Source organism: Pundamilia nyererei, unplaced genomic scaffold (genome assembly GCF_000239375.1).
Source record: "Pundamilia nyererei isolate P.nyererei 1_Seehausen unplaced genomic scaffold, PunNye1.0 scaffold00080, whole genome shotgun sequence".
Classification (NCBI taxonomy): Eukaryota; Metazoa; Chordata; class Actinopteri; order Cichliformes; family Cichlidae; genus Pundamilia; species Pundamilia nyererei.
In genome coordinates, this window is record NW_005187481.1 from 2,026,274 (window position 1) to 2,041,557 (window position 15,284).

The 15,284-nt window shown below is 39.1% G+C and overlaps 1 protein-coding gene across 2 annotated transcripts in view; it reads right to left on the reverse strand.

Annotated features, from left to right (window-relative positions):
• LOC102213855 (roundabout homolog 2-like) overlaps positions 1-15,284 on the reverse strand; it is an 81,484-nt gene that overhangs the window by 14,960 nt on the left and 51,240 nt on the right. Inside the window, exons 7-15 of one of the 2 annotated variants that reach the window (XM_005737899.2) lie at positions 14,275-14,286; positions 13,655-13,779; positions 11,754-11,925; positions 9,273-9,478; positions 7,177-7,258; positions 6,894-7,059; positions 6,256-6,422; positions 6,037-6,158; positions 4,267-4,498 (exon numbers count right to left, since the gene is read on the reverse strand). In XM_005737899.2, coding sequence (XP_005737956.1) covers positions 4,267-4,498; positions 6,037-6,158; positions 6,256-6,422; positions 6,894-7,059; positions 7,177-7,258; positions 9,273-9,478; positions 11,754-11,925; positions 13,655-13,779; positions 14,275-14,286 — 1,284 coding nt within the window. The remainder of the gene's footprint in view (positions 1-4,266; positions 4,499-6,036; positions 6,159-6,255; positions 6,423-6,893; positions 7,060-7,176; positions 7,259-9,272; positions 9,479-11,753; positions 11,926-13,654; positions 13,780-14,274; positions 14,287-15,284) is intronic. The other variant, XM_005737900.2, reaches the window with a different exon arrangement.

Sequence of the window (15,284 nt, forward strand, 5' to 3'; positions counted from 1 at the left end):
CAAAAAGATCATATCTATGGAACTGTGCAATTCAGGCAATCCCTGGGCACATAGTCTCTCTCGATTCCTAATAAAATCATCATTACGTTCTGACTGAATGGATGAAACAGCTAGTTTGAGCCCAATTAAGGAGGCTTAAAATAACAATACTAATCACAGTGTTTCAATATATGGAAGGCACTGTCTTACTGTACTGAGAAATAAAGGCAGGTGGGCCATTGTGGAAATGGGCGTTGTGAGTCAAATTCTCAAAATGGACATGGTGTCTGTACTCTCAAAGTCAAAAGCACCAAGCCATGTATTAGCGCATATGAACTAATGACACAACAGCATATTAGAAGTGTATGACAGAGCATTTGTGCAAGATTTGATCCTGACCTCTGCCAGTTATTTGACATCTGCAAAGCTCAACATCAGCCTCAGGTAATTTACATAGCAAAAAGATGACAAAACAATAGATTTCTTTTGTTGCCAGATGAAACAAATCTCCCTGTATAATGTAGCTTGTGCTTAAAAGAGCGGCTATGAACAGATATGGCTGTGTCTGCAAAGTACTTGACAGGCTGGCAGGACAAAGGAATTAAATCAGCCATAGGAGATGCGGTTTATTTTTATTACATTTAACAAATTAACTGAGCTCAGTTTGAGGATATCTATATTCAGACATTTAGGCAGTATTGACTTTCCAAAGCAATTACCGTTAAACAGACTCACACAAATTACTGTCCCAGTATTGAGATGACTATTGTTCAGAAGGAAGGAAAAAATACACACGCAATGAAGGAAGAGTCAAATATAAAATACAGGATATTATATTATACCATATCATCCTGCCACAAATCTTTACTCCTTTCATTCAAGTAAACATTTACAAGTAATTCCAATTTGATTACAGGTGAAGGAATTCAACTTTCTAAGTCATCAACAGTCTGAACAAAGAAGGCTCCTAATATTCATCTTCGGGCTCATAATATTTGAGGCAATCCTTTTGTCTCTGAAGACAAAAATCTAATCATAATAACTAATCTGATGGAGCAAAAAACAAACAAACAAAGCATTCCATAAAACACAGACCTCTACAACTGTTTGAGGATTTTTGGGGGGCTTTCAAAACCTCAGCCAGGAACAGTTTATTTGTCAGTTTTGTTTGTTTATCTTTTCAGTTTTGATTTTCTGAAAAAAGGAAAATACACATATACAGATAAAATCAGAAGGTATGCTATATGTCAGAAAGTACACAGAATAATGGGCATGTATACGGTTCCACATTCTTTTAAATAAATGAAATGATCATAATTTCTGATTATACCACGTTTAACATTTTATTTCAAAAGTATTCATTCCTTTTGTCATTGCATGTTATTCTGGAAATACTACCACTGTCTGTATATTTTATAATAATGCTGCTTCATACACTTTCCACAAGGCACCTAGTAAGCTTAGAGAAAGCTTAGAGCAGTAGTAGAGTGACCAATAAAAAAAACTGCAGGAGGGCAGTGACCACTAAATGCCTTCAGTGCTCCAAGTAGGGTAATATCAGGTCACAATTATCCAAGTAACTTTCAGCTTTCCAGATGTCATTTCAGAGGAGCTCTTTTAGCAAACAGTGCCTTTCCAGTCAGTCAAAGGTCTGCATTAGGAGAAGACAGGAACCATTAAGTGTAGTTCTACAATTTCCATATGTACCACAACAATCCCCCTGGATGAATAATAGCTAGAATACCAGTAATGACTCGGGATAATATTACTATAAATGGCTGCAAAACCAAGAAAAGGTCAAAGATTATGTTCTTACTAATGTGACTAATACTTATATTAGGACTGATGTGAACTGTAGCTAGAGAGTAATTTCAAGCAATTAATGCTTCCAATGTCTAAGTAAACATTTCAGGGTTTTTTTTACCCACAGCTGTGCAATTAAACAAAAGCTACTAAAGCTGCTTAATGTTCTGCTATGCAGGATATGAAGTAGTAAACATAACCTGTTATGCAAATGGATGCATAATTTAAGCTAATTAATTCATGAACTGGTGAACATTACTCTACAACACATCTGCCCCCGCCCCCAAAAAACAAAAACAAAAAAACAGTAATAAACTCTATCTAGCAAGAAAAGGGAGCTCTGTTTCATATGAGAATTTCAGCTTTTAGCCTCACTAATGTCCATATGAGACCAGGTCAGATCAGAGGTTCTCATTTTAACAACTATACAAGCATAGAACCTTGACTCATGGGTTCATTTGACTTGCTGTGAATACTGGCTGAAAGCCTACACTCCTCTTTAAACTCACTGAAAGGTTGTGAGGTGCATTAGTATACAAATTCTCCCTTGTGCAGTAGGGAACTTCATTTCCAATCTACCTTTGATGGATAACAAGTGATTTTCTTGCAATTTTTGCAAGAATTGCATTTCTGTGCAGTAGAGAATAGGTTGAGCAAGGCAATTTTTTTCCCCTGTACCACAATGCCTTGTTTCTAGGTATCCCTGAGCAGACCATATGCCCCCATCTGCAAAGACCTCTGTGATCCTGTGTGGCCGTTTTAATTGGGCTCCAGTGAGGTGAATCTCTCTTTTTTCCACCAGCTTTATCCCCTAGACTAAGCTAGCCCTGTTCTCCTACTGGGGGGAAGATGCAGCCCTGTGATCCACTCATCATCAAACACAGATGCTTTGGGCTAATATTTTCTCTGACATTAATGGCCTTGTCATGACTTGTTTTTCAGCACAAGCCAAGTTCCACACCGTTCAAATGATGCAACACCTGAATGATAAGTAAGTAAGTGAAGATATTGTCTTGTTCACCCACAGGCAACATATGTAGCCGCTGTAAATGAATGATGATACAGTGCATTCACTTTTTTTACTCTTGAAGTCCAAAATGCAGTCTCACCTTCAGGGGAATTGATTAAATTTGAAAACAGTGTTAACCTTAATGCCATAGCCTGTATCACCCGATCATGTTTGCTCAGTTGTTATAGAGATCTTTTGCAAAGAGAGGACAGTAACTCTCATTGCTTTTAGCACATTTTCAGATGAGCCGGTAACGGCTTGCAATTTCGGTGAAAAGAAAAGCTAGTGAGTGGATGTTTAGTTGGGATTGTCACACAACCATATTCAAGGTTAAAGTGGATTTTCACATCAGGGGCTTTAAATAATAAATATTGGGTGATTTGACTGGAAGGTATAGAGAAAGTTAATGAGAATCAATGAGAGCATGAATCCTTTAACCTGAATGAGTAGCACTGATTCAGTGACTCCACCTGTAAGATTCATATGCATAATTGAAATTTTGTAGTTCTTTCAAAGTTGTATCCTTAGTCAGCACTCCACCTGCCTAAGATCTTTCACTCCACAGCTGAGTTGGTGCATCTTAAAGCAAGTGTTTTTGACACCACAGCTGAGATAGTTTCCACCAAATGTTCAAATGCTCCTTAGAATTTTTATAGTTAAGCTCTGTACTGACAGGTTGAATCCAGGGGTGAAGAGCCCATTCAATGAGAAAACACAACGAGAGTGATGCAGCAAATGAAGTCGCAGCCATGACCTGATTCTCTACCTTTGGACTTTGTGCACTGTGGTCTCTTTCACTTCAATCTGCTTTTTCATCTCCGATCACAGAAAACCCAACATAAAAGTTGGGGTTCATCTCTTGTGATGTTTGCATTGGCAGCATTAAATAATTTCTATTATAGCATTAGCATGCAAAGATAATTCTTATCATTTCCTGTTTGCAAAGAATTGAGAATGAATAGAGAAGTCTGATATTAATAACATTTCAAATAGCCGATGAATAACACGAGGAGAAAGACGAAACCAGGAAGTGTAATTACACAAAGAGCTCATTGGTGTGTGAGTGTAAGTGAGGTGGGAGGTCATATCGTGTACATTTAGACAGAGACATGGCAGCAGGCACTGACGAGGTGAGAGAGAGTTGAGCTTTACTGCTCGCCCTCTTTGCCCACCAACCCACAGAGGCTCGGGGTTGTCATAGAGCCCTACTGCGCTGTCTGGGAGACCTGCTTTCACACACAGGGGACATAGCACTGCAGCAGTGTGCGTATGTGGGAGGGTGTACTTGAAATGCCATTATCCATTCCTATCTAGCCAAGAAGCCATTAGTAGGAGCAACTAAATATGAAAGTAGGTAGAAACATTTACACAAGAGCTCCTGCTCATGCATTAGTAACTATATCTTACTTCTTTCGAACATTAAGTCAGCAGAGAAATTAATTTTTATCAGAAATGCGAATTAATTTGTGGCTCACCTTCTTCCATGGTGCGTGCTGTCATGGATTCACTGTCGGCGCCCTGAAATTCATTGAAATACGGCCGCACTTTAATCTCATATACAATGCCTTTCTTCAGACCAGAGAGAGTTATGTCCCTCTCTGAGGCAACCTTCAAGTCCTGTATCTGCCACGGCCCTGGGGAGGGCAGCCCTGAAGTTTGCCGGTACAAAACACGGTAGCCTTGGATAAACTTGGATGGATTCTCCACCTGAAAAGAGAGCAGAAGGAGAAAGAGAGAGACACGCTGCATTGTAATTGTGCGGAAGGTGTCATAAAAACTGCTATGACTCAACATCCGCTTATTTAATCACACAGTTCAATTAGCAGAAGAGAAGCAAGAAACCGTACAAAGACAGTAGTAGTGCATTTGCCATATCTGCACAGAATATGTTTTTCCTCTTGTTTTTTATTTTATTTTCCCAGGTTCTTTTCAGGACAGGTACTTCTTGACAGGGGGAGAAGCAAGAAAAAGCTTTTACAAGGAAAATAACACACTGGATTATCACCAAAACAGTACAAAAGTGGCTCTTTTCTGGCTTATTTCTTTTCTTTCGCTGTCTCTCTGTTGTCTCAGCTTGTATGTTCTTAACAAAATGATTTGTGCATCTAAATGTCCCATAAACCATCTCTTTTTCCTTTTTTGCCTATGTTTAAAAAAGGAATTACTGTTATTGGGAGTGTGAATAAAAAATAAACACAAATTCCTATTTTCTTCAAAAGATAGAAAAAAGTAATACAATTGATCCAAATTTGTGGAAGTTTGTGCACGCCGGTTCTTACGTTCTCAAATCTCATTACTACCAAAACCCTTATCTTTACAGAAATGTGATTTTTCATAAGGCAGGAAAAATTTGCTTTGTGATTTTTGATGTCTTAGTGGAACTGTTTCTAGTAAATGTAATGTAAATGTAAATGTCTGATGTAATGTCTGATGTAATCCTGCACAAGCTGTGCATATAGGCCAGAAATGTGGAGATCCAAGTTTAACAAGAAGTATGCAATGAAGTTCTCATCTACCACACAGACAAAGGTGACTGACAACTTTATGTTCTGAGCAACAAAGTACTGAAATTAAAGTTGAGTAAAATCCAAAAAACAAAATGGGAAATGCTGTTTTTCCCAAATAACATGCAAAATACAACAATTAAGAAAGATTCTGCTGCAACTGTTTAATACATAAAGTTTGGGTACTGAAAAAACTTCTGTTAAATGGAGCCAGGTCAAATAACCCCTGTGAACCTATTCAGATCCACCACAAACACAGTTGTCTCAGTCTAAAAGCTGTGTGACAGTACACGGTTGTCATGCTGACAAGCATGAAATAGCAGACTGCAGTAAATGTATCCAAGGTGTGTTATTAACCTACAGCAGCAGGCACTGGGACACCTTGCCAACAGACAGAAATAACATTTCCCAGATAAAGCACTGCAAACTGCTTCCAGAAGTGACACATGTAGTGCCTAATGGTGATGTATTTGTCCTGAATAGAAACATTAGTCTTGATTCCTGCATCGCTTCACACCAATCAAAATTGATGCAGCAGCAGCTGTTCATTCTACAAATGTGTATCCATCCCCTCATATTTATTCTGTGTGTGTGCCAGCTAATCCAAAACAAAGTGACGTGCCAGGTATAAAGTTCTCAAACAAGCTTAGACCAGATTTGTTTTTCTTATATTGCTCCAAAGGTAACAGTCGGTACTTCGGCTATACTTTTACAAATCTTTTAAGGGTTGTGGATACTCACAGTCCAGGTGACCTGCACTGAAGTGGAGCTGAGGACAACAGGATTGTGCATGTTGACTACAACATCCCCCAACTCTTTCTGCACACGACGGTGGTCCACTCCCTGTGCTGTAGGACTAATGTCTGTGACAGAGAAAAAAACCCAAAACACAAGCAATGTAAGTGGGAACAGGAATTCTTATCGCTAAAAATTTATTAGAATCCATTCTCATTTCTGTACCTTGAGTGCGAACGGGCTCAGACATTGGGCTCGGATCCCCGAGCCCTTGAGCATTGACTGCCCTGATGATGAACAAGTAGACGGTATTGGGTCGTAGATCTTTGACTGTGAACTCTGTGGTTTTCACATGATCTGCCACGGTCTGCCAGCTGTTACTCACTGACTGACTGTAAAAAGAATAAATTAAATAAGCAGTGAACAACTTCAAATGTAAGAAATCCAGACAATTCATTTGAGATAACTAGATGTACTGCTGAGAGTGGGAACTCAAATGATGTGCCACATAGTAATGAAATGCCAGAATAACTATTGAAAGGCTTTGAAAAACATTTTGTTTGGTGAAAGAATAGTCAGTCCAACAAACACAAGACACACACACATACACACAAAAAGTGTGCTAATCATATTCTGCTTAAAAACAACCAATAAAGTTATTATTTACATTTAAATACAAGCTACTTTGTACTCCTATATATATATATATATATATATATATATAAATAAAAGAGCTACTCATGAATGTTCTCCTTCAAACTGCCCAGGCTTGCTTGACTGCCCACAGAAACACCCACATCTGTTACTGCCATGAAAGTTCGGGGTCACTAAATGTTGCTCGAGGCCATAGGTCGCAGACATACCCAAAAGCCTCAATGACATAGGAGGACACTGGGGAGCCCCCCTCTGGTCCCGGTTTCCATGACAACGAGATACTGCTCTTGGTAACATTAGTAACCTCGGGTTTGGAGGGAGGCCCTGGGAGGGCGGTCGAATTGTGAGATATGAAGTCAACGAGGTCAGTAGCGTCTAAGGAAACAAGACAGACACAATTGAAGCAAAAAACCCACACAAAAACAAAACAAATGCAAGCCATGTTATAAGTGATATGCATAAAACATGTGAATCATTTCTACTGAAGCAGACCTCTGACATCCAAGTAGGCACTCCACGATGTTTCTCCACTGGAGCTGGTAGCAACGCAGGTATACAGCCCTGAGTCAGACAGCTAAGAAAAACACAATTTAAATTTCAAGTTAATTCAAGCTCCCATTTCATCTGAACTCTACAAGAACTGGGCAGATTTCAAAACTGCAACAGAAACCAAATTCTTTTGGGGTTTTTTCACTAAAAAACAGTAACTAATGATAAAAAATAATAATAATGATTGCAGACACTGTGTCTATTAAACTAACAAACATTTTCTGCTCATCTGCATCATAATACAGCTTTTCGAGTGTACTCTGTTGCTTTGTACAGCTGAATCCAACTCTGATCCCAGATGGTTTCCAGAAGCTCTTACGTCACTCTGGGCTTTGCACCTACTAGTACAGTAAAAATGCATTAACCTCCACTGGCCTGCATTTGGCTCGAGAAAAGCCGGAGAGTGGATGAGAGGGAACTTTAATGCTGGCCAATGAAAAAAAAAAAAAAGAGAGATCCCAGTGAAAGCTTACATTAATTTTCTTAATTGATTTGCTCCAGTAATGGTCACCCGCCATTCCAAAAGCCATCGACATTATCATCACTAGTGCTGACACAGGAAATAGTAGATATGACAACCAATTTCATATTGGCAATGCTTTAGGAGAGACTGACAACTATGTTATCTCTCGAGAGAAAGTACACGAGTGACACAGGAGGAGCACTTTGACATTGTGACAGTACAGCATATATTGGAGATTCTCCATTTTATTACCCCCTTCACACTTCTGAATTCAGACTATATAAAAGACTTCAAAAACTAACAAAAATCTATACTCACTATTCATCATTTAACAGCAACCTGACTGTACCTGTTCATCTGTAATGCATTAAAGCTGACATCATTTATCAGGTACGTAGATTCCTCTTTATTCTTTCACACGCAATGCAGGGTGTGAAAGCTACACATGCAAAAACAAACAAAAGCCCCATAGACTAAATATGTTGTTTTGCTTTCATGTGTTTATGAACTGCATTCACATTCACTTCAATGTCCTTCTCACCAAAAGAGAAAGATTTCACTGCAAAATATACGAATAATTTGCAGGTCAGAGGAATGTGAAATATGTGCAGTGGGAATAATTGAAGGCACAATAATCAACAGGAGATTCAACTGATATCCTGCTGAGAAGATAACAAGGGCATTTTAATTTTGGTGGTAAAACACTGTCTCCAAGATTAATTAACTGTCCTTTATTTTGATTAATTAGTCCTGAGGACCTGATTGAACTATTGCAAAGGACACTTCAATTCCGTCTGCCACATCTGGCATGAGGAAATATAAAGGTCGTACGTAATGCTAACTGGCAGAATGTTTGCTACAATTGTGGTTTATCATTTCATATATTTGGTAATTTGTTTATCTCTTTTTAAAAAATTAATTAGACTAAACCAAGTGAACAACTAAAACCTAGGAAAACAGCTGACTGGCAACAAAGATGGATTGAATGCCAGGAGCCCAGCCGGCACTTAAAAAACAAAAAAGAAAAAAGAAACACTACTCTATATGCTTTAAACATCTACAGACTGAGCAGAAAAGTTAGATGTAACTGGAAAGTGATGTCAGTGAAGAGTCTCCTAAAACTCAATTCTTTCTAATGACAGGCATGGAGAAACGTAATTTGTTAGAAACAAGATTAATTATCTAGAAGTCTAGAAAAAGAAAAAATACAACTTTTCACTCAGCAAGTATGTCTTATTTCTGAATCACAAATTTCATTTAGAGTTAAACGAACACTTAAGTTGAGCATGATTCACCACTATTTTGTGGCAGATCAGTTGCTACTCCAATAATATAAGAGAAAATGCCTTTAAAATAAGAGTCCAGAAACCAGTGGGAAACTCAGCGGTGATCTATGGTTAACCCATCAACTTCTTCCAACTGGACTTCAATCATTTTTTAAAGCAAAGTTATGGGGAAAACAATTAAAATAGCAATTAGAGCTATTCTTTGGTGGTTAGTAGGCCACTGTCCCCAGAAGAAACTACAGCACATATTACAGATACAAGGTATCGCTCGCTACTTCAACATAACCCACCCTGGTACTCTGGATCTGAAGGCTGCCATGTTCCAGAAGGGAAAACCTTGTTTCCTTTCCAAGCAGGTTGGCTCCATTCTTCTGCCAAGTGATTGTAGGCTCTGGGTCCCCAGACGCCTGACACCTGAGTAGGGACATGCCTCCCAAAGCCTGAGTTTGGTTGGATGGGCCCTGCCGGATGATCGGTGGTGGGCGGTCCTTCAGGGCTGAGTATAACAATCAAGAATCCGGTGTTATTATTTGAATGCTTTCCTAACATTGTAATTAGAATGTCATAGTCTTGGCAAGAAACATGCAACTGTTTTCTTGGAGTTATCAGATTTGTGGGAAAAAATACATGACCTTATCACAAGGTGTTAATTTGTGATTGCAATAATTATATTTGTGGTTGCATGCCCGAGATGTTAGGGTTCAATCTGGTGGATTTGTTGTGAGAGGAACTGACTGTTTTGTGAGGCTTTTCCACAGTAGGGCGGAGTGTTCATGGCACTGCATCACACCTTTGAGTTTTAATTACTAGGTGAGGATTAACGATGCTTCACCCGTGGTGCTAATTACCATACCTTCTTTATAACACCTTTCAGCACATTCATGCCTGTCCTCTCTCTTTCCACTGTGACTCATGGCTCTATCTCCACCCTTTTGGCAAGTCCCCCACAAACACACATGAACCAAACTCAGAATTAGCATGCCAAGCAGAACAACAATACAACTATTTTAAAGCTTTTTAGAGCATGTTATATCATCCAGAAAACAGCCTCTGCACTCTCAAACAGTAATTTCGGTAGTGTTGAATCTCTCTAGGCCTTGTAACTATCCCTCGCTTCCAATTTCCTCACTGCTGCTCTCCACTGTTATCAGGGCTGTCTCCATTCACACAAGTGTTTACAGCAGGCTCTCCCTGCCTTATCTTTCATCACACCTCCTTCAGGACAATGAGCAATACAGCAACTCAAGCAGAATAACAGAAAAATCAGGTACAATTAGGTGCAGCATAGTGTACAGTAAGCAGAACCGCATGTGATTTTCAGAGAGCTAAATTGTTTGCACATATATGGCAATATTATCACGTTGTGTTGTTGAAAAGTATATATTAAGGTTTAACTTAGATGTAAATGTGAACATTAAATAAATGGGAAGATGCCATTATTACTTTTTCTAGTTCAACACAAAATTAGTTTATGTATTATCTAACAAAAGATGCTCTAGCAAACTTTTTCTAATATTACATTTGCTGTAGAGCACGCTCTCATTATCCCAAGTGATTACGGTATAAACAAAAATATGATATTGCTGTTCCTGATTTAGTCTGCTCTGTGAAAAATGCAATCATACTCACAAACCTTGGTGACAAAAGTAAAAATTACAATACTGCTTTCCAAGGTTGTTACAGGGATGCAAGAGAACACTCTCCAGTATTAGTCCCTGCTGCTACTTATTGAACTGTATCAAAACACTAATTACTGATTATGCATAAGAATATCAATTTCTACACTGCTGGTCCAGGTTGGTACTCTTCAATCAAACATCACAGCTAAAAAATAGCTAAATTTATAGCTATACTTACATAGTTATAAAGTACTTTTACACTCACACATTTATGGCATATTAGAGAAACCAGCACTTCAGAAAATCCTTATCTAGTGGACACATACAGTATGGCAGCTGATCTTACAAGCTTAGTGCATGCTACAAAACGATACAATTCAAGCTTCCAAACATCCCAGGCGTCACGCCAACTCTATCCATCTTTGTTTTCAGCCATCAGTCAAAGGAATTTATCCTATCCCTTGCGCTCTACACCTTACATTTTGATATTTATCCATCTCCTCTGAGTGACAGAACAGAAGTCATTTGCTCTCCAAAAAAACACATCAACAGATGCTAATTTAATAATGTGTGGGAGAAAAAGCCAAGAAACAAATGGGGAGAAGGGCATAAACAGCTCCCAGCTGGCAGTAGCTCAGCACTTAATGCTGACATTAAAGCTTTGTCAAAAGAAAAAGAAGCATTGCATCTCTCCATGAAGTAGATCGTTTTATTTTGCATGTTTTCAGTCTTTAAAAAAGTAAGGTGCAAATGGAAAGGTTCATTATCAGTGGCTGGCTTTTAGAAGATACAGATGTATCTTTGCCAGTAAATGTGGGCAGATAAATTATCTTTGATACAGTGGTGTTCAGTGTTTGAGTAATGTTATAAGCTATATGTGCCCCATCAAAATAATAAACATTGATGAGACTCTTAAGTTATGCACAATGTTATTATGCTGATATACTTTGCACAACATTGCGAAATCACTGTAACTTCAGGAAGCAAAGTTTTCTTTAACATCTCTCATCTTTCTTTTATCCTATTTGCTCTTTAATCCAGCTGAACTGTGTATATATAAATTGCATAACTCGATAAGTGGTATTTTCCTTCATAGGTAAACATTTTCTCTCTCTGTGAGGATGGTGTCTGCTATATCTACTCTCGTCTTACCGTCTGCTACTTCAAGCTGGGCCTTGGCCATGATGCTTCCGGCCACAGTGAGGGCTTGGCAGATGTAGTACCCTGCATCTGAGCGCTGTACAGGAGAGATGGTCAACTCTCCATTCACAGACACAGACACTCGGCTGTCTCCTTGTGCTTGCTGACTGGGGAAAAGAAGATCCTATTGGGAGGGACAGTGGGGAGAAATGTAAATACGATAGATGATGTACTTGTTTAGTAGCACAAAGGTTTGGTTCATATTAACACGATAGCATCACACAGTTGATGTGTCAGCTCCACATCCATGACACAAATCTCCTGTTAAACCACACTGCAAAAGAGCTCTGTTGGATTGAGATCTTGTTACTGTGGATGCCATTTGAGTACAGTGAACTATGTTTAATGTTCCAGCATCCTGCTGGAGGCAGCTATCAGAAGATGGGTATACTGTGGTCATAAAGGGTCGACATGGTCAGCGAGCAGACTCAGGTAGGCTGTGACATTTAAACAATGTTCAATTGGTACTTAGTGCCCCGGTGTTTGTCAAGAGCATACCTCACACACCATTACACCTGCAGCCTGAGTTACTTAGCCAAGGCAGGATGGATCCTGCTTTTATGTTTTTTATACCAAATTCTGACCATACAAGCTAACTGTCCAGGCAGAAATTCACACTCATTAGACCAGACAATGGAATTCCAGTGTTATCCAAAATTGTACTATGTTGAGCCCGTGAAAATTGTAGCCTCAGTTTTGCGTTTCTCTGATGTGGTCTTCTGCTGCGATACCCTGCTTCAAGATTCAAAATGTTGTGCATTCAGTGATGCTCTTCTGTATAATTGCAGAAATTGTAACAAAACAACCTTATCTGACTAACTGTTGCCTTCCTTGTCAGCTGGTAGAGGTCTGGCTATTCTACTCTGACCTCTAACATCAACAAGGCATTTTTTTCTCAAAGAACTGCCACTCTTTGGATATTTTTGGATCATTCTCTGTAAATCCTAGAGACAGTTGTGTAAGAAAATCCCAATAGATCAGGGTGTTGTTGCTATTCCAGCCTGTCTGGCACCAAGAACCATGCCAAAGTCACTTAAATCTAATTTCTTCCCCATTCTTAAGCCTGGCTTGAACTTCAGCAGGTCATCTTGACCATGTCTACAAGGCTAAATGCATTGAGTTGTTGACATGATTAGATTAGATATCTGTGTTAAAGAGCAGCTAATCATGTTCATGTAATTAAGTGGACTGAGTGAGTGTTCTGACAATGCTCGGGTCATGTGTTTAGCTCCCCAGTGGTCAAATATGATGATACGCACTATTCCTGATAGTTATAGTTATTATTAATTATTTCAAAATGATTCTTCAGACCAAAACAACATCAACACATGCTTTCAATATACTTGAATATTCACTCCCCTGTGTACAATTCGGTTAGAAAAGTGGGTCAATGTCTCTTTCCTACAAGGTCTGAATAGCTGTTTACCACAAGAGTGCTAATTCTACTGTGATAACCTGAAGTCATGGTCATAAAACTGAGGCATCAGCGTTGTCCATTTCTGCACCCTAGGCAGACAAGCTGATGGGCAGGAAAGGACATTAGCCTGCTTTCATTATGTCTAATGACTCTAATGCAGTACATGACATTGTCTCTTGCTAAGTGAATTGGCTAGTCAGACCAGTGTAGATTGATGATAAATGACCACTTCATTATATGCGTGTGGAACAGAACCGCACTGCTTTCCATTGGCTTGTTCCATGTAGTCAGATTTTGACCATTTTTTGAAAAATTATTATGATAGCTGTGGAATCGATGCCTGTATAGGAATGCAAGCCTAAAAGAGACACGCACACCACCCTACTAAAAAATAAAAATAAGTACATATCGTTCAAATCACAGTCTTTATCCTTACCTGGCTCCCTTCTCTTTGCCAGAAGACTGTGGGTTGAGGTTTTCCTCTGGTCTCACAGGGAAAGGTTGCTGTTCGTCCTTGAGCGACTATTTGGTCACGGGGACGCACCACAAACTGAGGTGCCTCTGAGTTTAAAGGCAAAAGAAAACATAAAACAACTGCAAAGCAATTTTACAGAATTCTGATTGTGTTTTTAACAGGACTCCAGTTAAACTTTCAAAGTAAAATCCATAAACTGAATGTCCAGCTGCTAATTAAAGGGATTCATGCACTGGGTTTTACTCACTGAAAAGCTATACAGCTAAAATGAGCTGAATCCAGCTGCCAAAGTATCAGAATATTTAATAATAACTCATTAGAGTGCCCATATATCTTCATTTTTTTCTAAATAAGGCACATCTCACATATCTGTAACTCATTTTATTTCTTTTTAAAGTGACGTGTTAAATTTAAGGACTGCGGGAATAAATCAGTGGTTGACTAAAACAACCTATATATGCATGTCTAAAATTAGTTTGATGGCTGCGTTTGTGGAATGCCACAACGTACATGCATACTGAACAGGTGTGTGATTAAAAACAAAGAGCAGCGCATGCACAATGGGATCAGCTCTTACTTACCAACGGGGCGAGCTGATGACACAACAATGGTGTGAGTGAGATTTACACACAACACAGAGAGAAGGAAAGCAGAGGAGTAGAACAGAGGGACAGAAAAAAAAAAGAAATTAATGAAAATCAGAGATGAATGAGATGGAGTTGGGTTTCCATCCATGAAACTCAGGGACAGGGAGGGTAAAAATCAGTCACCAAAGCAGGTGATGACGTGGACCTTAAGGAAATAGTACCTTGTTGGTGTTTGTGAGATAAGAAACTGATGGCAAAAAACTGCTGAACAGTTATATCGCTAATGATTTATCAGCTTTAAGACTAACAGACTTGCAAACTTAATAGATCTGTTGGTAGATTAAAAGTCATGTAAATGAAATGGATCATTGATGAGAGCGGGCTGATTAAAGATGAGATATGTTGTGTACATTATGCTGTGTTTTCTATGCATTTGTTGTTAAGAAGTTAAGATAATTAAGAAGATAATTTTAGGTGATTCAAAATAAGCTGCACTTGGTTTCCTTTCTTCTGTCATACATACAGTCTGTTCTATCATCAAAGTGTCAGCTGACATTTAACATGTCCAAAGTTTAAAATAAGAAGGTCAGAATATGTGCTGAAGCAATTTCATTGTTCTCTGACAATGACAATAAATAAATAAATACTAAAATACTAAAAGGTAATGTAATCCTTTTGAATCCATAATTCAGACTTCAGACCTCCATAACTGTTTGTTTTTAGGCTTTTTTTGTGTGATGTCATTTAGCGCAGATAATCTTAATATGGTTAATTCAGACACACAGGTCTGGTTGTGGACACAGCATCCGCCTTCCATTCAAACCTTTTTGGTTATGTTTCGTTAAGAAAGTTGGCTGTGGGGCCGGGGGGGGCGCTGCTGCGCTGGGCCCCGGTCTGGATGGGCCTGGGCCCCCTTTCCCTGGCGGGTCGCGGAGTATGGGAGTGCCTACTGGGGTCAGCGGGGGAGCTGGCCCCAGGGAGGGGTCACCTGCCTCTCCCTTCCT